The 23,631-nt window shown below is 36.4% G+C and overlaps 1 protein-coding gene across 4 annotated transcripts in view; it reads right to left on the minus strand.

Annotated features, from left to right (window-relative positions):
• Positions 1–5,049: 5,049 nt before the first annotated feature.
• RXFP1 (relaxin family peptide receptor 1) overlaps positions 5,050–23,631 on the minus strand; it is a 64,781-nt gene continuing 46,199 nt past the window's right edge. For 3 of the 4 annotated variants that reach the window (XM_032632737.1, XM_032632736.1, XM_032632735.1), the window contains 7 exons: positions 20,252–20,323; positions 17,181–17,252; positions 16,092–16,163; positions 14,036–14,265; positions 11,539–11,949; positions 10,622–10,840; positions 5,050–5,351 (listed from right to left, as the gene is read on the minus strand). In XM_032632737.1, the coding sequence (XP_032488628.1) occupies positions 5,050–5,351; positions 10,622–10,840; positions 11,539–11,949; positions 14,036–14,265; positions 16,092–16,163; positions 17,181–17,252; positions 20,252–20,323 (1,378 nt within the window). The remainder of the gene's footprint in view (positions 5,352–10,621; positions 10,841–11,538; positions 11,950–14,035; positions 14,266–16,091; positions 16,164–17,180; positions 17,253–20,251; positions 20,324–23,631) is intronic. The other variant, XM_032632738.1, reaches the window with a different exon arrangement.

Genomic DNA, 23,631 nt, shown 5'->3' on the forward strand with positions numbered 1-23,631 from the left:
TGTTATTTCCATTTCTTTGGGTTCATTATTTTAAAACTTTTTACTGAAATATTTCAAACCTAACAGGAAAGGTGAATGATTTGAAGAACACCCATGTATTCTCACCGTGTGGATTTACTGAATTAGCATTTGGTATGTTTTCTTCAGATCTATGCATGTATGTAAATGTTAGATGCATTTGAAGCTTGTTTTGTTACCTCTTTGATCCCATCCCCTTCTTCTCTCCCCAGAGATAACCACTGTCCTAGAGGTGGTACATATTCTGGTTTGCGTTCTTGTATTTTTCATACGTATACACGTTTTCATAACACTGCAAAGTACTGTCCTGAAACTAATACTGTAAATCAACTATACTTCAGTTTAAAAAAAAAAACTACTATTTTGTGTATGTAGTATCCAGCCTCCAGAGGGCCCCAGTGGTCTTCTCTCTCCTGAAACCCATGGCCCTGTAGAGTCTCCCACGTTGAATAGTGCTGACTTGTGTAAGTACCAGCCTATTGAGGAAATGCAGTGTGATTTCCCAGACCATACCTTTTGTCCATTTTTCTGTTATGTTTTGTGTTTCCCTTATGGATTTGTAGGTATTACATATTTTGAATACTAACTAATGATCCATTATGTATGTTTCAACCATCTTTTGTAGTCTGTGGTTTATTTTTATATTTGATTATAGAGTCTCCTTGAATAAACGTTTTTCATTTTAATTTAATCTCACCAATCTTTCATAATAGTGTTTTCTGGGTCTTGTCTAGGAAATGTTATAAAGATGCTCTCCTATATGTCTTTCCAAAAGTTAAAAAAGTTTGTTTTTAATGTTTAGGTGTTTAATCCACCTGAATTTCTTTTTGCTTATGGTTTAATTTTCGGGTCTTGTTTTGTATGTGTATAGGTGTTCCTCCAAATACCATGTTTCAAATGCTACATGTCATTCGATTGCCATATAAATGCCTCAGTCTGAGCTCTCTATTCTTTTGATCTATTTGCTTGATCTCAAGCTAAGATCCCCTGTAACTTCCCCTGTTTTGGCTGTATCATGAGTGTGATCTGTACTACTTTGGTTTTTGTGTGAGTTCCTCTCCCTGCCTCCCCCATGTATGTTTTTTTTAAGTTAGAAAAAGCATGTTTGTTGATTTCTAATTTTATTTCATTGCCATCAGCTTGGGCTAACCCTGATTTTAGGCACTGAGCCGTCTATGGACACTTTAGTTAATTCCTCTACCAAACTTATAGCTGCTAATGTTGGAGCTCACAGGCCTGCAGCTCCGCTCTGCTTATAGTTTCTGTTGCCCGGTAGGGTCCACAGAGAAGTTCATCTTATTTTCAAGAGTGGCTTTTAAAGAAAATCATCCCGTTTTATATTTCTTTTTGCTCTGCTTCATGGGAGAGATTGGGGAAGAGCTCAGAGCATAAACATTTCTTAAAGACTTCAGAAAAAAATTTAAACTTAGTAGCTCATTGCCAGCTCTATACAAACCTCAGACAATTTATTATTCTGACTGATGTAAACTTTTAAAAGCCTCAAGAGGCTGAAGTCAATAAGATGGAATTTTTAGCATTAAAATAGTGTATTTAGTTTCAAAAGTTCCTAGTATGAAATATGCATCAGACAGTATGCTGGGAGCTTTATAGACATTATTTCATGTAACCATATTAGCTCTCTGAGGAAAGTGATGTTATTCCTATCTACAGAATAGAAAACAGGCTGAGATGAAATAATTTGCCTGAGGGCCTCTGACACCAAAACTAATATGCTTATCTATAACATACCTAGCTACCTAGCTTTTGGTTAGACCTATTAATATTCAAGGTTGTGATTTTATTTACTCTTCCCATGCGATGGTTTATGTGTCAACTTGGCTGGACCACAGGTTACCCATATATTTTGGCCAAACATTCTGGGTGCTTGTGTGAGGGCATTTTTGGATGAGATTAACAAATTGGTAGCCTGAGTAAAACAGATTGCCCTTCATAATCTGGGTGGGCCTCATTCAATCAGTCGAAGGCCTTGGAAACATAGCTCTTCCTGCCTGATGACCTGTGAACTGAGACATTAGCTTTTCCTGGTTCTACAGAGCTTCTGGCCTTTGGACTTGAACTAGGACATTGGCTCTGCAGGTTTTTGGACTTGCCAGCCTCCATAATCACACGAGCCAATTCCTTATAATAAATCTCTTTATATTTGTAAACATATATATATATATATATATATATATATATATATACACATTTGTTGAAAGCCTACCACATTCTTCATGTGGAAAACATTGGTATCATTCCGTGTAAGAACAGAAATGACTCAGACAAGCCATATTTTTAACAGAATTAAAGTTCGGGTAGTTTATTTTCAAAAGAAATCTATATAATTATTCAATAAATTTGTTATGTTTTTGATTCCAGTATTTTCATGTTTCAGACATTTGATTCCAGTATTTTCATGTTTCAGACATTTCATGTTTCAGACATTTTCATGTTTCAGACATGGGGGGTATTTAAAACTACCTGAAAACATTTTATTCCTGTGTAATGTTTTCAAATTATGAAAGCAAAAAATTTCAATAGTTCAGAGCTAAAAAGTATCTGATGAACTTGCCGACCACATGAACAGAAGGTAAATTCATCCCCTGATGACTTTCTCTGTAGAGTAAAAGTGTCCTATAGAGTAAAACATGCGGATCTTTTCCCCCTGAAGTTCAGGTCCTGAATCAGTGCATTATGGCCCTTTTTTTCTTTTCCCTTAACTGCTTTATTGAGATATAATTTACATACCATAAAATTCACCCATCTAAAGTGTACAATTCAGTGGCTTTTCATATAACCGCAGAGTTGTTTATCTACCGCTACAATCAATTTTAGAACTTCTTTTTGCCCAAGAAGATACTCTGTACTTCTGAGGCATCATCTCCCCAACCCTCCCACCTCAGTAACCTCTGATCTACTTTGTCTCTATGAATCTGCTTATTCTAGATATATCATGTAAATGGAATCATACAGTCATTTGAACTTTTTGTGCCTGGTTTATTCGCGTTCATTGTGTTATAGCATGTGTCAGAATTTATTCCTTTTATGGCTGAATAATATTCCATCATATGTATACACCACAGTTTGTTTATCTGTTCGTCAGTTCACGGGCACTTGGGTTGTTTCCATCTTTTGGCTGCTGTGAATAATGTTATGATGAGTATCTGAATACAAGGATCTGAGTCCTGTTTTCTTCTGGGTTTATACCCAAGAATGAATTGCTATATCATATGGGAATACTATGATAAGCTTTTTTTTTTTTTTTTTTTTTTTTTGTACGTGGGCCTCTCACTGTTGTGGCCTCTCCCATTGCGGAGCACAGGCGCCGGACGCGCAGGCTCAGCGGCCATGGCTCACGGGCCCAGCCGCTCCGCAGCATGTGGGATCTTCCCGGACCGGGGCACGAACCCATGTACCCTGCCTTGGCAGGCGGACTGTCAAGCACTGCGCCACCAGGGAAGCCCTATGATGAGCTTTTGAGGAATCACCAAACTGTTTTCTACAGTGACTGCATCATTTTACATTCTGACCAGCAATGTAGAAAGGTTTTCAATATCCACGTCCTTGCCAATACTTGTTATTTTCTGTTTTTGTTTTTCTAAATTATAGCCCTCCTAGTACGTGCAGTGTTATCTCATTATAGTTTAATTTGTATTTTCCTAATGATTAGTGATATTGAACATGCTTATTGGCCATTTATGAATCTTCTTTGGAGAAAAGTCTATTCAAGTCCTTTGCCCATTTAATAAATTGGGTTGCTTGTCTTTTTTGTTGAGTTATAAGAGTTCTTTATATATTCTGGACATTAAACCCTTCTCAGATATATGAATGAAACTTCTTTCATTCTGAAGATTGTCTTTTCACTTCTTTTAATAATGTTTGTTGATGCACAAAAGGTTTTAATTTAGATGAAGCCCAGTTTATCCATTTTTTTTCCTTTTGTTGCTCATGCTTTTGTTGTTATATCTAAGAATCCATTGCCAAATCCAGGGTTTGGAAGATTTCCCATATATTTTCTTCTAAGTGATTCATGTCATATTTATGTCGTCGATTTGTTTTGAGTAAACTTTTGTATACGGTGCAAGGTAGGGGTCCAAATTCATTATTTTGCATACGGATATCCAGTTGTCCCAGCACCATTTGTTGAAAAAACTGTTCTTTCCCCATTTGATTGTCTTGGCATCTTTGTTGAACATCAACTGACTGTTAAATATGAGGGTTTTATTTCTGGACTCTCACTTCTGTTCCACAGATCTAAATGTCTATCCTTGTTCTAGCTTTTCTGATTCATTCCTTTGCCATACTTTTATTCTCTTTTTATGATCTCATATAATGGTACTCATTTAAAGCAAAAAGACAACTGGGAAGGAAGTGACAGAGAGATGCTGTTTTGAGTTAATATCAGAGCTCTTTTTTCATAGTAATAAATATGTTTATTGGCTCTCAAGTATACATACTTGAAGAGAGGTAAGATGAGTTCTTAAAACAAAATGTCTGTACTTTGCTAATAATCAGACATTTTTTCTGATGCTAGTATACTGATTATTCCAAAACTGTAAACCTTTATTTAAGAGTGTCTGTGATTCTCACTTTTGCTGGTAAGCAAGACAGACAAAGCTCTACCTTAAACTAGGAGCTGCAGATGGACTTTTTATATTCTTGTAGTTAAATACAACTTAACATTGCAAATTGAAAAGATTCTATACTGTCTACTCCCAGGAATTTACTGCAGTGCCATGCACACAGTGGGTACTCAATAAATGCATGGTAAAAGAATGAATGAACCGTGAAGTAGATTTCTCTTAGTTTCCTATCCAAAATATGTACCAGTTTATACACATTATCAATATAATTTATTTCCCTTTACATGGGCATCAGCCATTTTGATTTTTTCCCAAATAACCTCATGTCCATGTAAGCTAATTTATTTTAGCTGTTATTATAAATTATTTTGTGGCATTTATTTTATACTAATAAATCCATCATAAAGCATCCCACAATATTCTCTGTGTAGAAATAGGTTTCAGTTGGTTATGAATAGGAATTGAGTCTAGTTGATTGAGAAATGAGTGATAATTCACAGGGGTCTGTGAAAAGAGCTGGCTTCATTAGCTCAGAAGGCATCTCCTGCAGGGGCCACATTTCTACCCAGATGAACGATGGAGCATATGTCTTCTGACTTCCTTTGCTGTCAATAGATCTTCTCTGTCTGTAGTTATACCAAAACTGATGGATCATTTCTTTGAATGGTCTTGTGGTCAGAGTATAGAGAATTGGGTTCAAAGCACTGTTGATAGGCAGAATAAAAATCACTACCCAAGACGTTATGGTACCTGGAAGAGAAAAATGAAATTCCTTGAGTGTTTATAGATGTTTACAAGGTATGGAGACACCTTGTCCTTGTTTCCCCTAACCCCCCAGCCCCCCACACTGACTTTTGAGTCTTAATTTTTTCCCCTTGATATCATATAATTAAATACCAAGTCTGTACGTGTTTCCAGGACGCCAGTGTTTGAGGGAGGTGCTAACACTATCAAAAACCAGGTTTTTTTGCTAAGTAGCTTTTCTCGAATACATCAACAAAAGTATTCTATTGGGTAGAAATGTGTTTTACCAAGTGATTATATATTACTCAGATATGATTCCATCTTAGGAAAAACAATATTGTTTAGTATTTGAATCATACCTTTTCAAGTGTTTTAATTATTAGATAGTACATGTGATATTTCTCAGGATATATAGACTTAGCTTTAATAGATTTCTGCTATTTATTTGGTTTGAAAAACACGTATGCAGTTTTAGGCTTTTGACTAGATACTTATTTCAGTAAAAACATCTTTGGCTAACCTTATCTTAAAATTACTGCAGTATATATGCAACTACCTAATACTCAGATATTTATTATAATTTAATTTATGCTCTCTTCCCTCTTTTACTTATAAAATGTAAGGCACTATCGCCACCAACCATGGGATAAAGCAAAGTTAAAGTTGTATGTTTATAAATTTTTAAAGTGTGAATATATATTGCAGTATACTTACAGCTAACAGGATTTTATACATTTTTTTATTGTGGTAAAATATACATCACATAAACGTTTCCATTTTAACCATTTTTAAGTGCACAGTTCAGTGGCATTAACTACATTCACATTGTTGTGCAACCATCACCACCATCCATTTCCAAAACTTTTTCATCTTCCCACACTGAAACTCTGTACCTTTAAACACTTCCCTCCCCTCCCCCCCTCCCCCCCCCCCCCCCCCCCCTCCCCCCCATCCTGACAACGCCATTCACAAACTTTTCGTCCCTGTGACTTTGACTACACTAATTACCTCATATAAGTGGAATCCTACAGAATCTGTCCTTTTGTGACTGTCTTGTTTCAGTAGCATAATGTTTTCAAAATCTATCCATGTTGCAGCATGTATCAGAATTTCCTCCCTTTAAAGGCTGAATAATAACCCATTGTGTGTATATAACTCATTTGCTTTAAGCATCCATCCACTGATGGACCCTTGGGTTGTTTCGCTCCCACATTTTGGCTACTGTGAATAATGCTGTCATGAACATGGGTGTATGAATGTCTGTTTGATTCCCTGCTTTCAATTCTTTTGGGTATATACTCAGGAGTAGAATTGTTGGGTCACACGGTAATCCTATGTTTAAGTTTTTGAGGAACCACCATACTGTTTTCTACAGCAGCTGTGCCATTTTACATTCCTACTAGCACAAGAGTTCCAATTTCTCCACATCCTTGCCGGTACTTGTTGTTTTCTGTTTTTGAGAACGGCCATCCTAATGAATGTGATGCGCCTTATTTTTAAATATCAAGAGTGCCTTCTTCTGTCGTCTCTCACACTCTGGGGTAATGTTCCCTAAATTGCTATGTATTTCAGGAAGAAAAATTTCTTATGTTCTAAAAAAAAAATGAAGTAATTATTTGATAATCATTTTGACCTGTGTTCCTTTCTGGTCATCTTAAGCATGGGATTATCAGAATTTCAACACAGTGAGTATAATTTATTGGAATCATTGTTCCTTTGTTCCCATAGTCACTATGTTTTTTGGCATTTGTGGAAAAAATTGAACACGTGGCAGCCTCCAGCTTGCACCAGGAGAAGCTGTAACCCCCGCCATGCTCTGGCTCCAGCCCCCCACCCCTCAAGGCAGCAGCTGCCAGTGGCCCAGGAGAAGCCCTGGCTCACATGGGGCTCTGACTGTAGTCCCTTCGTCTCCAACCCCAAACCCCCACCAAGGTGACGGGCCTGACATGCCCCAGGAAAACCCTTGCCCCTGTTTGTTTCAGATTCAACTCTCCCACCAAAGCCACTGGGCATGTGCAGACCGCATAGGGCTGCTCCCACATAAGGACACAAATCAAGCTCAGGATAGGCAACTGTTTTGCCTAATTTCACAGAGACAAACAGAGAAAGTCAAACAAAATGAGATGACAGAGGACTATTTTCCAAATTAAAGAGCAAGATAAAAACCCAGGAGAAAAACCAAAAGAAGTGGAGATAAGTAAGTTACCTAACAAAGAATTTAAAGCAATGGTCATAAAAATGTTCACCCGCCTTGGGAAAGGACTAGAGGAGCACACAACTGTAACAAAGAAACAGAAAATGTAAAAGAGAGCCAATCAGAGCCGAAGAATGCAATCACTGAAATGAAAAATACACTAGAGGGTATCAACAGTAGAGTAAGCGATACAGAAGAATGAAACAGAAGAATCCTTAGCGACCTGGAAGACAGAATAGTGTAAATCACTCAATCAGAATAGCAAAAAGAAAAATGTAATTAAAAAAAAATGAGGATAGTTTAAAGGACCTCAGAGACAGCGTCAGGTGTACTAACATTTGCATTATAGGGTTCCCAGAAGGAGAAAAGAGGAAGGGGGCAAAAAATGTATTTGATTAAATAATGGCTGAAAATTATTTAATTTAACCTGAAGAAGGAAGCATCTGATCCAGGAAGCACATAAAGTCCCAAACAAAATGAACTCAAAGGGATCCACACTAAGACATATAATAGTTAAAATGGCAAGAGTTAAAGCGAGAATTTTAAAGGCAGCAAGAGAAAGGCAAAGAGTCACATACAAGGGAAACCCCATACGGCTACCAGCTGACTTTTCAGCAGAAATTTGCAGGCCAGAAGGGAGTGGCATGATATATTTAAAGTGTTGAAAGAAAGGAAAAAACCTGTAATCAAGGATACTGTACCTGGCAATGTTATCATTCAGAATTGAAAGAGCAGCAGCCGCATAGCACAGTGAGATCAGCTCGGTGCTTTGTGGTGACTTACAGGGGTGGGATAGGGAGGGTGGGAGGGAGGCTTAAGATGGGGGGCATATGGGGACATATGCATGCATATGGTTGATTCACTTTGTTGTACAACAGAGACTCACACAGCATTGGGAAGCAATTGTACTCCAATAAAGATGTATTTAAAAAGAAGAGTTTCCCAACAAGCAAAAACTAAAAAAATTCATCACCACTAAACCAGCCTTACAAGAACCGTTAAAGTGAAAAAAAAAAGGCCGTAATAAAAAGTAAAATATATGAAGGAAGAAAATCTTACTGTTAAAGGCAAATATAGAGTAAAGGCAGTGGATCAAGTACTTAAAAGAGCTAGTACTAAGATTAAAACCAAAAGTTTGTAAAGTCAAAATCAACTATAATTACAATAAACAGTTAAGGGATACATATAAAGATGTAAAATATGATATCAAAACAAATAACACGGGGGAATAACAATGTAGAGCTCTTAGAATGCATTTGAACTTAACTATCAGTTTGTGTGTGTGTGTATACATATATATATTATATATATAATATATATATATAATATATATATTATATATATATATATATGGCATGATAACTACAAACCATGAAACAACAATAGATACACACACAAAAAAGGGAAAGGAACCCAAATATAACACTAAGGACAATCAAGGGAATATGCTAAAAGAAGACAAGAACAGAGCAGAACTACAAAAACAACCAGAAAACAAGTAACAAAATGACAATAAGTACATACCTACCAATAACCACTTTAAATGTAAATGGACTAAATGCTCCAATAAAAAGCCATAGGGTGGATGAATGGATTAAAAAACAAGCCCCATCTCTATGCTAGCTACAAGAGAGTCACTTCAGAGCAAAGATACACACATTCTGAAAGTGAAGAGACGGAAAAAATATTCCATGCAAATGCAAATGAAAAGAGAGCTGGGTTAGCAATACACATATCAGGCAAAATAGACTTTAAAGAGAAGTCTGTAACAAAAGACATAGAAGGGCACTTATATAATGATAAAGGGGTAAACCCAAGAAGAGGCTATAACATTTGTAAACATATGTGCACCTAACATAGAAGCACCTAAATATGTAAAGCAAATATTATCAGACATGAAGGGAGAAATTGACAGTATTAGAAGATGGTAGGAGACTTTAATACCCCACACACATCAAGGGCTAGATCATCCAGACAGAAAATCAATAAGGAAACAGTGGCTTTAAGAGACACATTATACCAGTTGGACTTAATAAATATCTACAGAACATTCCATTAAAAACAGGAAATTACACATTCTTTTCAAATGTGCATACAACATTTTCCAGGATAAATCGCATGCTAGGCCACACAACAAGTCTTAGTAAATTTAAGAAGGCTAAAATCATATCAAGCATCTTTTCCAACCACAGTAGTATGAAACTAAGAGCGAATTACAGGAAGAAAAGTGGGAAAACACAAATTTGTAGACTAAACAACATGCTACTAAAAAACCAATGGGTCAACAAAGAAATCAAAGAGGAAACAAAAAATTACCTTAAGATGAATGAAAATAGAAACACAACCCTCCAGAATCTATGAGACACAGCAAAAGCAGTTCTAAGAGGGAAGTTTACAGTGATTCAGGGACACGCCAAGAAACAAAAAAATCTCAAATGGACAACCTAATTTTCTAATGAAAGGAACTAGAAAAAGAACAAACAAGGCCCAAAGTTAGTAGAAGGAAGGAAGTAATAAAGATCAGAGCAGAAAGAAATAAGAGACTAAAAAGTAGTCAAAAAGATCAGTGGAACTAAGTGTTCATTTTTTGAAAAGATAAAATATTGCTAAATCTTTAGCCAGATTCATCAAGAAAAAAAAGAGAAAGGATCAAAATAAATAAAATTAGAAATGAAAAAGTAGAAGTTACAACTGATATCACAGAAGTACAAACAATCATCAGAGAATACTACTAACAGTTGTATGTCAACAAATTGTACAACCTAAAAGAAATGGATAAATTCCTAGAAATATAAAAACTTCTAATAGTGAATCAGGAAGAAATATGGAAAAAGGTATTCCATGCAAATGGAAATCAAAAGAAAGCCAGAGTAGCAATACTCATATCAGACAAAATAGACTTTAAATGGAAGACTGTTACAAGAGACAAAGACTGACACTACCTAATGATCAAGGGATCAATGCAAGAAAAGGATATAACAATTATAAATGTATATGCATCCAACATAGAATCACCTAAATATATAAGGCAAATATTAATGGACAGATTTTTTATTTCTTTACAGGAAGAAAAAATTCATACCTGGTATTTCTACCTGAAGCAATGACAGAAATTTCAGTATAAAGATGGGTATCCAGCATAATGCATCGGTAAAAACAATAAAGAAAAAACGTTTGGCAAGGATCATCTCTTTCCTAACTTGATTCCGTACTTCGGTTGCTGTTATGGCACTTTGATGGATGCTGTAAAACATGCTTGCATATGAAAAAACTATGATGATAAATGCTGCTAAGTTAATACCTATAAAGAACACAAAGATGATGATTAATGAATAAGCACATTCTTTCAGAACAAGCAAACATACCCTTAGCTGCTATTGTAAAGGAGAAGATACAAAGACCACAATGTGTTTTTTGTTCTTTGTAAGAATTACTAAGGCACAAAAATCATTAATTAAAAAATTCTAAATATTGTTGAAGCTATAAGAATGATGAAATGTTTATTTTTAAAATGGCATATTAAAATTAGATTGTAGTGATTCAATGACTATCTTGGGCTTATTAAATTAATCTGTCTTGTGTTAATTTTTTTGGTAATTCAATTACTTTGTTATATTTTGAGAATATTTTTCACAAGAGGACATACTTGGTTGTCTGCTCCCAAGCCAAAGACTTGTGTGGCTACTTTGACTTTGTTCATATGATAAAGGCAAAGAGTTAAAATATGTTTTGCTTAGTATTATTAGGGTGATTGCATGAAATGCAAGTGTTTAGCATCTTGTCTTTTATTCAAGTGTATCATATAAGAATTAATATGATGAAGTGGTAATTTAGAAAAAATAATCCCTTTAGGGGATTCTGATACAATCCACCCTCAATGTCCATTCTGGTTAGAAGATCTGAAATAGAAAGTTGTAAATATTAAAAGGCATAATGAGATTCAGATTGTGATTTATTCTAGCATTTGAATGAAAGGGCTTCTAATACAGAGTTTCTTACCGAGAAAAATTGCCACTGAATAAATCTGGGCTCCAGTACTTTCTGTATCTTCTGAATGAAGAGGGAAGCATACCCCATTGGTGCCGTAGTAGTTTTTGAAAAATTCTTTATTGCTCAGTGGAATGAAAGCCACGATAAAACCGATAATCCAAATGAGAATCAAAACTGTAATGGTTCTGCATTTTCCAGGTCTTAAACATCTGAAAGGATATACAATGCAGATATATTTTTCCACTGTCAGAAACGTTAAAAGTAACACTGATACTTCTGTGGACAGAATGGCCAGGGACCCCAGAAGCTGGCAGTGAATACTCTCCATCCACAGCTGTGCGTGCTTGTTGTATTCTCCTCGAAACTTCAGGTCAAAGGCTCCGATCACAAACAAATAGATTCCCATCAGGCAGTCGGCACCTACAGGGATCAGTGAATTTCACAAATTTAGAGAAATAAATAGGTAAGATGGAATTATCATTAAGCAGAATTTTTAAAAAATGTATTTATCTATTTATTTTTGGCTGTTTTGGGTCTTCGTTGCTGCGCGTGGGCTTTCTCTAGTTGCGGCGAGCGGGGGCCACTCTTCGTTGCAGTGCACGGGCTTCTCATCGCGGTGGCTTCTCTTGTAGCGGAGCACGGGCTCTAGGCGCACGGGCTTCAGCACTTGTGGCTCGCGGGCCCTAGAGCACAGGCTCAGCAGTTGTGGTGCACGGGCCCGGTTGCTCTGCGGCATGTGGGATCTTCCCGGATCAGGGCTCGAACCCGTGTCCCCTGCATTGGCAGGCGGATTCTTAACCACTGTGCCACCAGGGAAGCCCCAGAAATATTTTTAATATTAGCCCCAAATAGCCAAGTTCCTTGTATCTTGGGGGCGGGGGAGGGAAGTTTTATTCTAAGAGTTCATTTATGGGTAAGGACCACTTCATCAACTCTCCCTGCTAAGCACTCTTAGAGCACCCTCTGCAGCCAATTATGTAATCATTCCTCTGTTTTCGTCTAACACACAGTCTGTAAGAGCAGGAGTCTTGTCTGTTTTGCTTTCTGTTCTAGTCCCATCACCTAGCAGTGCTGAGTAAATGAGTAAAATGCACGAGCGTTCAATTAGGGACAAGACTGGGAGGTTATAATTTGGTTCATCTCTTCCATGGAAATTCTCCCAGCTTAAGAAACTTAAGTCATTCAAAATCCCAGAGAAAGTAATCCAGAAGTTGCTATGACAGAGTAATGACTATGAATTTTGAGGTCTGTCATTTTGAAGATGTGAATAATTATGAAGTGCTCTGTAGTCAGTATAATTCTGAGGGGCTTCAATGAGTCACCCAGGGGTGGTCGAAGCAAAACTGTTCTCTCTGATTCTTTCTTCCCATCTGAACATCTTTCTCTGTCTCTTTTCAGACTCCTCCATCCCCCACATCAGCTGTTAATGTGATACACTTCTTGGTGTATTTGCTTTTCAAGCAGATATTACATATCAGAGAGTAGGTGAGATTTTTTATTTGACCGCGCAAGCATTCTATACAACGATCCTAAAGTCACATCACGGTATACATCGTAAGGCTGGCCCTAATCTTTAAACACCGAGGTTATATTCCAGCCTTTATCAGGGAAATTGAGCAAACTCAAAATTGTGTAGCTAACAATACAAAGTAGTAAACCATTTCTGAGTTCTGTTTCTTGGGTAGCTTGCAATGAAAAGACAGTTCGACATTCTACTTTGAGTGAGGGCGAGGGTAAGACATGGCACAGCACTTGTAAAGGAGAACATCGTATAGATTGATTCCTGCTTGAGGTAGGATGGGTAAATTATAGGCCACTTGACCAAGATTATAAACACCCTGAGGACTGGTTTCTTGCTTTTATTTAATTAATTAATTTATTTTTGTATTCCTCATTTAACATAATACCTTGCAATCAAGTTTCAAAAACTTAAAAAATTTAACACTGCCTAAAACACTTTCTTATTTAAATATTTCAAATTATGAATGGAAAAGAATGTAGAAGCTCAGAGACCAGAAAAACAACATTTGAAGTCAGTATCCATGAACTGGACATTCAAACAAGAAATAAACACAGCTCTGGAACCATGAAAGGGTCCAATTTGATTATAGTAAAAGATTTTACATGCTTTGATAAAATATGATTTTATTAAATAATAAAGATATTATTTATAATTTTAAATAAATTATTTAATAATATTAAATTCACTTTCTTCGTCAGAGAAGAAAGCAAATGAACAAAAGCTTCTTTATGAGAAAAAAATTAATGAATGAGCCCTTCATTAATCTGTGTAAAGTGGCTGAGTTTTCTTATTTTAAAAACTTATTTTCTTTCTTATCGCTAAAGTAATTTTATTTTCATTGTAGCGAACGTGAAAACAACATATAAGCAAAGGGGAGAGATTTTTAAAATCTCATAATTCTACCGCTCTCGTTACATATTGTCTAATAGCAACGCTTTCATATATTTTGAAACTGTTATTCCTCTTCAGCCAGGAAATACTCACAGCAGAGGGAAATGATCGACATGGCATGCAGCTTGTTCTCAGATCTGATATAAGGTCGCATACAGATGACAAAGATGTTTCCAAAGCATGTAACTGCAGACACAACCCAGACGAATACTCTCTGAATAATGCTCGCCAAGAGATCCTCTAAAGATGAGATTCCATCGGTGTTTGGTTTACAGCTGCGAACATGGGGTGCATAGCCACAGTACTGGAACTTCTTAAAATAGCTGACGTGCAGAGAGAAGGGAAAAGAAGATTTTAAACTGAACTCAGTGTCACTCTACATTCATATCTATTTTCTACATTCTCTCAGTAGAAAGAAAACGTCTTTATATGAGATTCAGAGGAATGAATGTAAAACATTAGGGATACTGAAGATTTAACCTTAAGTTTAATTCTCATTAACTTGGTTTTTAAAAGAATGTGTGGGTGAGAGCCGCAAAAAGACGTAATAAACATACAAGTGTTAGACATGTCTTAGAATATAAATCAAATGTTAGCATGTGATCAGGACAATCCACCCAAGGAAACTTGTCACTGGGTTTTCAGTGTTTAGTGCATGTGTTAATAAATCCACCGTTACATAACTCCTATGGTTGCTGCAACTGATTTTTCTTTTTCAAGCCCAGGGGAAGAGAATTTGTCCTCTGTGTTTCTATGGCTTTTCTAGTATAGAATTTGTGTGATCTGTAGCTACTTGCTAACAACATGCTTACCCTCACACTAGAGTTTGGTACATAATAGGGTGTTCGATAAATGTGTGTTGAGTGAATTCTTTCATCAGTAGAGAGACCTCCCTTGTTAATAAAACACCACCGAGATAATCAGTAATTACTACTGTGCTACCACCAACACCAGCACCGTTTATTGAGCATCTTCCAAGTATCAAGAATAACTTCTCAGATCAGCTCCATGAGCTTGATATCAGTATCACCATACAAGAAGATGACTCTTCAATGGAGGCAAAGTATCTGCTAGGAAATTTTCTAATAAATGCAGAAATTAGGATTTAAATTAGATATTTCTGCCCCTAAAGCGATGTACTCTGGCAAAAAATATAAGTGATCTTTATAGTATAAGGAGTTGTAGTAAAATACAAGATAAAAATTTGACAATTACAGTATATTGTCCTGTTGTTTAACTCTTGCTGCCTGGATCCCAGGATCTGCCGTGGTTTCTGCTCAATTCGGTTCTGCTCCTTGTTTCTTGGGTTTTGTGACCTACACCATTTTCTTCCAATAAACTCTGCTTTGCTTAATTTAGTCAGAGTGTTTTATGTTGTGTGCAACCAAGGAAACTTTTATGGGCATGCTCTCTGAGGAATTATGGGAAAAAAAACTCCCAGTATCCTCCGTTAGATTTAAAATACAAGCAAGATTATAGAGTGGTGGTGACTGCCATGACACTTTCTAAATTATTGGGAATTAATTACCTTGGCGTGGAGACCATTCGAATATATTTCATATATATACTGCTATATATTACATTCAATTAAAGAAAATGTTTCTGAAGCATGTAATTGATGGCATGATGAGATACACTGTTTGAATAAAAGATTTTTCATGGTTTACCATGTTATCCATACACTCTCGCACATCATGCCCTGACACTGTGGGCAATTTTCACTGACGAGGATTTCTCTCTTCCCTTCCTCCATTTACATGAATTATTTATAATTATTTTATGTTGTTTATGTAACTTCTTCATCTGGTCACATTTGTGCCATGTGCACAAATTACTAGCTGAGTGGACAAACGTGACTATCAGTGAGTGGCATCAGGGCTCGGGAGAGTTTACAAGCCTGAGTGGGTTCCCTCCACACTCCTGCTGTCTGACATTCAGACAAAACTCCTTTCATTCTGCCAGATCATGGAGAACTAAAAATCACCCCACCCAATACCAACTCTTTAAGAGTTAATTATTGTTTAGGCAAATTAATCAGTAGAAAATGTTAATAGATTGGATGCATTGGGTATGGAGGTATTAGCACAATACATGTGGAAACGTAAAAGACTAAAATCAAGGTGAAGAACAAGAAAAAACATCTGCTTACATGTGAGAGAGATTCGTGAGAGGTCTAAACATCCTTTGTTGGATATTTGAAATTTCAATTCCTTCTAGGCTGCTAAAAATATCAAATTAATTATCAAAAAAATGTTATGCAGGGTATAATAAAATGAGTTTTTGTGACAGACAGTTTAATAAAATTCTGTTAGTTAACACTTATTCGGAACCAAACATTCATACTTAACCTTCCCTAGGCACTTCCCCAACTCCTTTAAAAATGTTTTTATTAAAACATTTTTTTTATTGAATGAAATATTCTTTAAATTCTACAGTGCTTTACAATTTTCAAAAGTTTCACACACATGATTTCATATGATCCCATAATAACCCATTTTTTTCTCCCAATGCCTTTTTGATTCTGCTATTTATATGTATATATCCTGCTTATTTGAATTTTTTGGCTTCTAATAGAGAGTGGAACAATGTTTTTTTCATAGTAACTACTCAATATATATTTTTGAAATAAATGAACAAGCATTATCTTTTAGACAATATTGCAATAGCAGAGGCATTTTACATTCTTGAAGTTTTTCTAATAATTTTAAATAATAAATGTTTTTCTAATAAAATGCCATTTTACTGAGGGAACACTTAAAAGAACTGAAGCTTACCTTCTTAAGGCAATTCTTAGACCCTAACATAATTTGTGTGTGTGTGTTTATGTGTGTGTGTGTTGCAAGTAATGACTTATATCATCTAGAACATTCTATCTTGGGATAACGATGGCTATAATAAATTCTTAGATACCCAGTGCTAATGAAGGAATAAATATGCATAGATGCCTTCAGAGGATCAAGCAAACAATCCAATATAAGCTTCTGGTGATTACAGAAATATATGAAATGATTAATCATTATCTAATTTGTGGCTTATAAATACGAAAGATTAAACTAATAGCTATCTGTTTGTAGACCAGCAAGCACTCATCTTATATGTTTTTCTGGAGTTTAACCAATATCCTGGGACTAAAGCTTCTGATTTGAGATCCTATCAATCTTATTACATAGAATTTATTAGCTATTAGCATGTAAATAAAAATTACATCATAGAACTATCCCCATAGGTGTATACTTACAGAGACTTGAGTTTGACAAGGTAATCAAATTGGTTTGCTTGAATTTTCTGGATTGGGTTATAGGAAAGATTCCTGTTTTAAAAAAAGAGCAGCAATAAGTCAATTCTTAAAAAGTATTTGAGTAAAGAGAAAATGTCTCTTGACTTAGGGTTACTTTTAAACAGTAACAAAAAAAGTACAACAATGTCACTTGACCCCTAGGGCTCGTTGGACATTCAAATGGATTAATGGAAACAGAACTCTTAGGCCAGTGCACGGCTGTCAGTAAGTGCATTAATGACAGAGCTGAGAGAATGTAAGTGCGAAGGTGGGGAGGTCCAGAGACGGTCCCACCAGAGGAGCAGCAGGGTACCCAAAGGGAAGCCACACCTCTTTAGGTTTTGCCTATCATCAGGTGTGGTTTAAATGAAAGAAAGAAGAATCTCATTTAGTCAAAACTTGAATTGGTGAAATCACATTGAATGCTTTTTACAGTAAATCATGTCAAAGAGTGGCATATTGTGTTAGCAATTTGTGAGGCATGAAATGAAAAGTAAAAGGCTCTATAGTTAGAAATGAAGAAACAGAGGTCAGAGTGACAGTGTAGCTGAGTGTAAATGGAGAAAATTTCAGAATCTTTGCAAAACAACACCTTGAAACAAGAATTGTTGATTAAAGGGACCTTCTCAGGGCAGGTTCAACTTTTAAGAAATTTATTGCAGATTAGACCATTAGTTGGGTGGGGGAGGGGCAGTGACTACAGAAAGAAGGGAAGAGAGGAAGGATGACAATAAGAAATGTGTTGTATGAAAGAAGGGAAAGGGACTCAACAATCTATGAACAGAAGGAAACGACCTTAACATAATAAAAGCCATATAGGAAAGCCACAGTGAGCATCATAGCCAATGGTGAAAGGCTGAAAGCTTTTCCTCTAAAATCAGTAAGAAGACAAGGATGCCCACTTTTGCCATTTCTATTCAACATACTACTGGAAGTCCTAGCCAGAGCAATTAGGCAAGAAATAAAAGGCATCCAAATTGCGAAGGGAGAAGTAAAATTATCTCTGTTCACAGATGACATGATTTTATGTGTATAAAACCCTAATGATTTCACACACACATACACAGAAAAACTGTCAGAACTATTATAATAAATTCAACAAAATTGCCATATGTGAAACCAACACATAATAAACAATAATCAATAATCAAATGCATTTCTATACACTAACCATGAGCAATCCATAAAGAAAATTAAGAAAATGATTCCATTTACAATAGCATCAAAAGAACAAAGTACTTAGGAATAAACTGAATAAAGGTGAAAGACTTGCACTTTGAAAACAAAATGTTGCTGAAAGAAATTAAAGAAGACATCAGTTAAAGAAGACATTCTGTGTTTTGGGACTGGAAGACAATATTGTTAAGATGTTAATACTACCCAAAGCAATCTACAGATTCAGTGTCATCTCTGTCAAAATCCCAATGATTTTTTTTTTGCATAAATAGAAAAATCCATCCTAAAATTCGTGTGGAATCTCAAGGGAACCTGGATATCTAAAACAACCTTGAAAAAGAAGAACAAAGTTGGAGGTCTCACTTCCTGATTCAAAACTTACTACAAAGCTACAGTAGTCAAAACAGTGTGGTGCTGGCTAAAAGATAGTTGTATAGAACAATGGAATAGAATGGAGAGCCCAGGAACCAGTCTTTGTATATATAGTCAAATAATTTTTAAAATGTGCCAAGATTGTTCAATGGTGAAAGGACAATCTTTTCAACAAATAGTGCTGTGAAAACCAGATAGATATCCACATGAAAAAAAAAAAAAAAGAGCTTAGACCCTTAGCTTCCACCATGTACAGAATTAACTCAAAATGGGTTAAAGGCCTAAATAGAAAAGCTAAAACTTTAAAACTCTTAGAAGAAGTCATAAGAGAAAAGCTTCATGACATTGGATTAGGCAATGACTTCTTGTATATGATACCAAAAACATAGGTAACAAAAGAGAAAAAAAACAAGAATTGGACTATATCTAAATCAAAAACTTTTGTGCATCAGAAAACACTGTCAACAGAGTGAAAAGGCAACCTACAGAATGGGAGCATACATTTGTAAATCATATATCTGAAAATGATTTAATATCTAAAATATATACACTCCTACAACTTAACAACAAAAACCCAAACAACCCAGTTTAAAAGCGGGCAAAAGACTTGAATAGGTATTCTCTAAAGAAGTTACATGAATGGCCAATAAGCACATGAAAAGATGCTCAACATCATTAATCATTAGAGAGATGTAAATCAAATCCACAATGAAACACCATTTCACATCCATTAGATTGGCGATTATCAAAAAATATAAAATAACAAGTGTTGTTAAAGAGATGGAGAAAGTAGAATCCTTGTGCACTGATAGTGGGAATATAAAATAGTGTAGCCACTATGCAAAAGAGTATGGTGTTTCCTTTAAAAATTAAAAATAGAGTTGCCATATGATCCAATAATTCTACTTCTGGGGTTATATGCCCAAAGAATTGAAAGCAAGCTCTTGAACAGATATTTGTACACCCACATTCATAGCAGCTAAAAGGTGGAAGCCACCCAAGTGTCCACCAATGGATGAATGGATAAACGCCATGTGGTACTTACATACAGCGGATTATTATTCAGAATGATAATATTCAGAACTTCTGGCACATGCTACAACCTGTGGATGAACCTTGAGGACATTATGCTAAGTGGAATAAGCCAGTCATAAAGGGACAAATATGTATGATTCCACTGATTTATGAGGTACTTAGAGATGCCAAATTCATAGAGCCAGAACAGAGTGATGGATGCTGGAGGGGCAGGGGTTGATGGGGAGTTAGTGTTTAATATGTATGGAGTTTCAGTTTGGAAAGATGGAAAAGTTCTAGAGATGGATGGTGGTGATGGTTGCACAGCAATGTGAATGAAGTCAATGCCACAGTTGTACACTTACAAATGGTTAAAATGGTAAATATACATACTTATGTATATTTTAATCACAATTTTTAGAAATAAAATAAGTTAAAAAATAAAGGTACAAAATTCGTATCAGTCTTACAACTGTGAGAGCTCCTTCAGATCCTTAAAGACAAGTGATGAAAGATTTTCAATCTTATTACTTCCTAAATCCCTAGGGAAACAATTGCAAATGTCATATTATTTCCTTAAGACTTTACTCATAGTTCTGTACTTTATTAAAAAAACATTAGACTACTTTCAAACAATGCCATTAGTGAGTTATATTAATTAATAGAAGTCAAAACTTTAAAAAGGGAGTGAGATGGTATTGCTCACTCAGAGACAGTACTTGGTGGTATTTGATCTAGTTCTAATAGATACAATTTTCTAATTCAATTAGTATATGTGTTGTGCCCTTCTTCCTTTCTCTTCTTCCTCCCCTCGCTCCCTCCCTCCCTCCCGCCCTTCCTTCCTTTGCTAAAGTGGAAATACGCTTTGGAACCTTAATTTTTTCCTTTGCTTGGGTGTATTGTAATTTTCAACCGGAAGTGGATTAATTCAGTTTCCAGTTTCTTCCACAGCTGATATACACCGGACCTCATACACACCTGGGGCAGGATATTTTGTATGTTACTTCATGTACGTATTAGAGGTTGGGCTGCCTAAAGTGGTATGAACTTGTAGCTTAGTTGTGAGAAGATTTTGGACAGTAGCAGCTCTTCCGGTAGCTTTGACAGCGGCCACCTGTCAAAGCCTCAGATTCTTCTAAATAAGACAATCTTTCAATAGGCTTGAGTTCTTCAATGTCATCAAGAGATACTAAGAGAAAGCCTAACCACTTTCCCTGTCCATCTCCAAATCCTATCAGTTGCTACAGGGAGAAGCATGGGAATAGATCTATTTGTTATTGCAGTGCTTATAAATCAAAAGTTAGGTTATTCAACTTGGAAGGGCAAGATAGATTTAGACTGAGTGTTTAAAACTAAAAAGTAGCTCATGTAATCAATATTATAAATGTCTTTGCTGTAAATGTTTTATTTTTATACTGTAAACTGAACCTTGAGGCTGTTTTGGTTATTTATGTTTTCATGGGTGAATTGCCTGTGAAGATAGATAGATGGTCTGATTTGACAACAAAAGGAATGTTTCTAAAATTTCGTCCCTTAAAAGCCTTTAAATATCTTGCCACTGTCTAGCTTTCCAGCTCAGTTTCCTACCACATTCTACTCAGTCAAAATGACTTTCACCAGGGCCTGAAGGCATCTCAGTATTTCAACCTCCGGGTTTTTGCACGGGTGCTTCCTTCTGCCTGGAATAAGCTTTGATTCTTGTCCTTCTGGTGAACTCCCTATTCATCCTTCAAGATTCTGCTCAGATAAACAACAGGGATTTACTGTACAGCACAGGGAACTATATTCAATATCTTATAATACCCTGTAATGGAAAAGAATCTGAAAAAAGAATGGGTATGCATAACTGAATCACTTTGCCTACATCTGAAACTAACACAATATTGTAAATCAACTATACCTAAAAAAAAAAAAAAAAAGATTCTGCTCACGTGTCACTCCTCTGTGACCAGGGAGCTTAGGCGTCTTCTTCTCTGTTCTCCTGTATGTAGCATGGAGAACACATACAGCACTTATAACATCATATTAAAACTGTTTCTGTACATACGTTCTCCTCTTCTGAAGGATGTGATCTCTTTCAGAGCAAGCCCTGTACCTATTCAACTTGGGCTCTCCAGCATCTAGCTTAATTTTTGGCTAGCTATTCTTTGTATCCCTACCTAGAAGACCATTAACAGACTCGACCTGCTTCATATTTAGGTAAAAGTGGCGGCACAATTCCAGTTCTTTGTATGGAAAGCCAAGTAAAAGATGGATCTTGTTAGTGAGGCAATGTGAAAAACAGATTTCGAAGAGTCCACGAGGATATTAAGTCTTGAAATATCACGTTCGGCTGTTTCTAGTGGGAGTCCTGTTTCGGCTATTAGAGCCAATTCTGACATATAGTTCTTTTATCATGAATCATGTAATGGGGACCATTTGGCCTAGACCCTAAGTGATGTGTGAAAAGACCATTTTCTCAGTTTCGTTTTAGGAAAGTTGGTCTAAACTTAACTGGACTTGAGGTCCATTTCTGAATGGGCTCAGGAAACACATTATCACCTAGAGTAGTTGACTTTAAAAGCACAAAGTAAATCAGGCATGTAGCCACGAGTTTCTGCCATCAGAACTAAAGTCTACTGTGAGAAGTCAATCCTGATTATTGCCAATTTATTTGCCCTCATTAACTCTGTCAGTGGGATCAAGCCAGGAGAGGCACAGAGTATAGTCCAAACCCTCTCTCAAAGGGAGAGTCACTCATTTGAGGTCTAGACCCACCCATTTAAAGCCATCACCTCTTAGAAAACATGCCATTCTCATCCCTGTAAATCCGATTTTTCAAGCCAGCGTTGGGTATGGGACTCGGCAGGGTTTAGGCAGGACTAATTCTTGGCCTTGGTGCCCCTCTCTGCCCCTTTGTTGCTCTTTCCTTTATCTCTGAACCTGCATTAGCACTGGTTACGGACCAAGCTGTTGTGTTCCATGCTCACTACTGGTTACTGATACTTAGAACCTGCACCTCAGCGCCACCATGCAAGTCAGGATTGGCAGAAATTACCTTCTGGTATTCAGATCGCGGTGGCAAGTAGGATAAAACAAGGAAAAGCATGGACCCCTTGACGAGCGTGTATTTTCATGGCTAGATACTACCTTTCGAGTCACCTACACGCACCTCTCCCTACTACTGAGACTAAAATAATTTCCTATGTGTTGATGGTATGGTTCACTTGCCAGACACTGGGAGCTGTTACAGCAGGTGCTTGGTTCTGATATCTATTGAGATTTTCTTGTGCGTTTTGTGAATGATTGGTACTGTCTACTGAAAAATGTTTCGAGCTAATGGTCATGGAAAAATGGGGTTTCAGTGGCTTGTTTATTGATGTTTTGGAGCACAATGCTTCACTGGTTCCCGAGGAACGTTTCTGTCTGTGGCCTGTGTATTCCCTCCACCTGTCTTAGTTTGCAGGTAAGGTGTCCCAAGAAACAGTTTAGTTACACTCTTTAATTTTTATGGACAAGTTTTAATGAATCAAAGTTCTGCCCAGTTAATTGTCAAACATATACCTTCTGTCCATACTCCAGATTCTTTCTAGAACTCACAAAATCAAACTGGTGGCTAGCCTAAACTTTAGCAAAAACCCAGTTGAAGAAATTAATGGTAAAAAATAAAAAATTGTCTGAAGGACATGTACTTCATTTGTTGTCCTGTGTATATTTTATTTGGACAATCAGCTCCTATGTGCTTGGACCACAAGGCTTTGATTTATCAGAGAGTTGTCTTAATGTCCTTTGGAACTGTGTCATTGATCTTAAAAAAGGGACATTATAAATAGCTCTCTTTTCCATTATTACAGTCTGGGATGTTACCCAT

The sequence above is a fragment of the Phocoena sinus genome, chromosome 5, assembly GCF_008692025.1.
Source record: "Phocoena sinus isolate mPhoSin1 chromosome 5, mPhoSin1.pri, whole genome shotgun sequence".
Classification (NCBI taxonomy): domain Eukaryota; kingdom Metazoa; phylum Chordata; class Mammalia; order Artiodactyla; family Phocoenidae; genus Phocoena; species Phocoena sinus.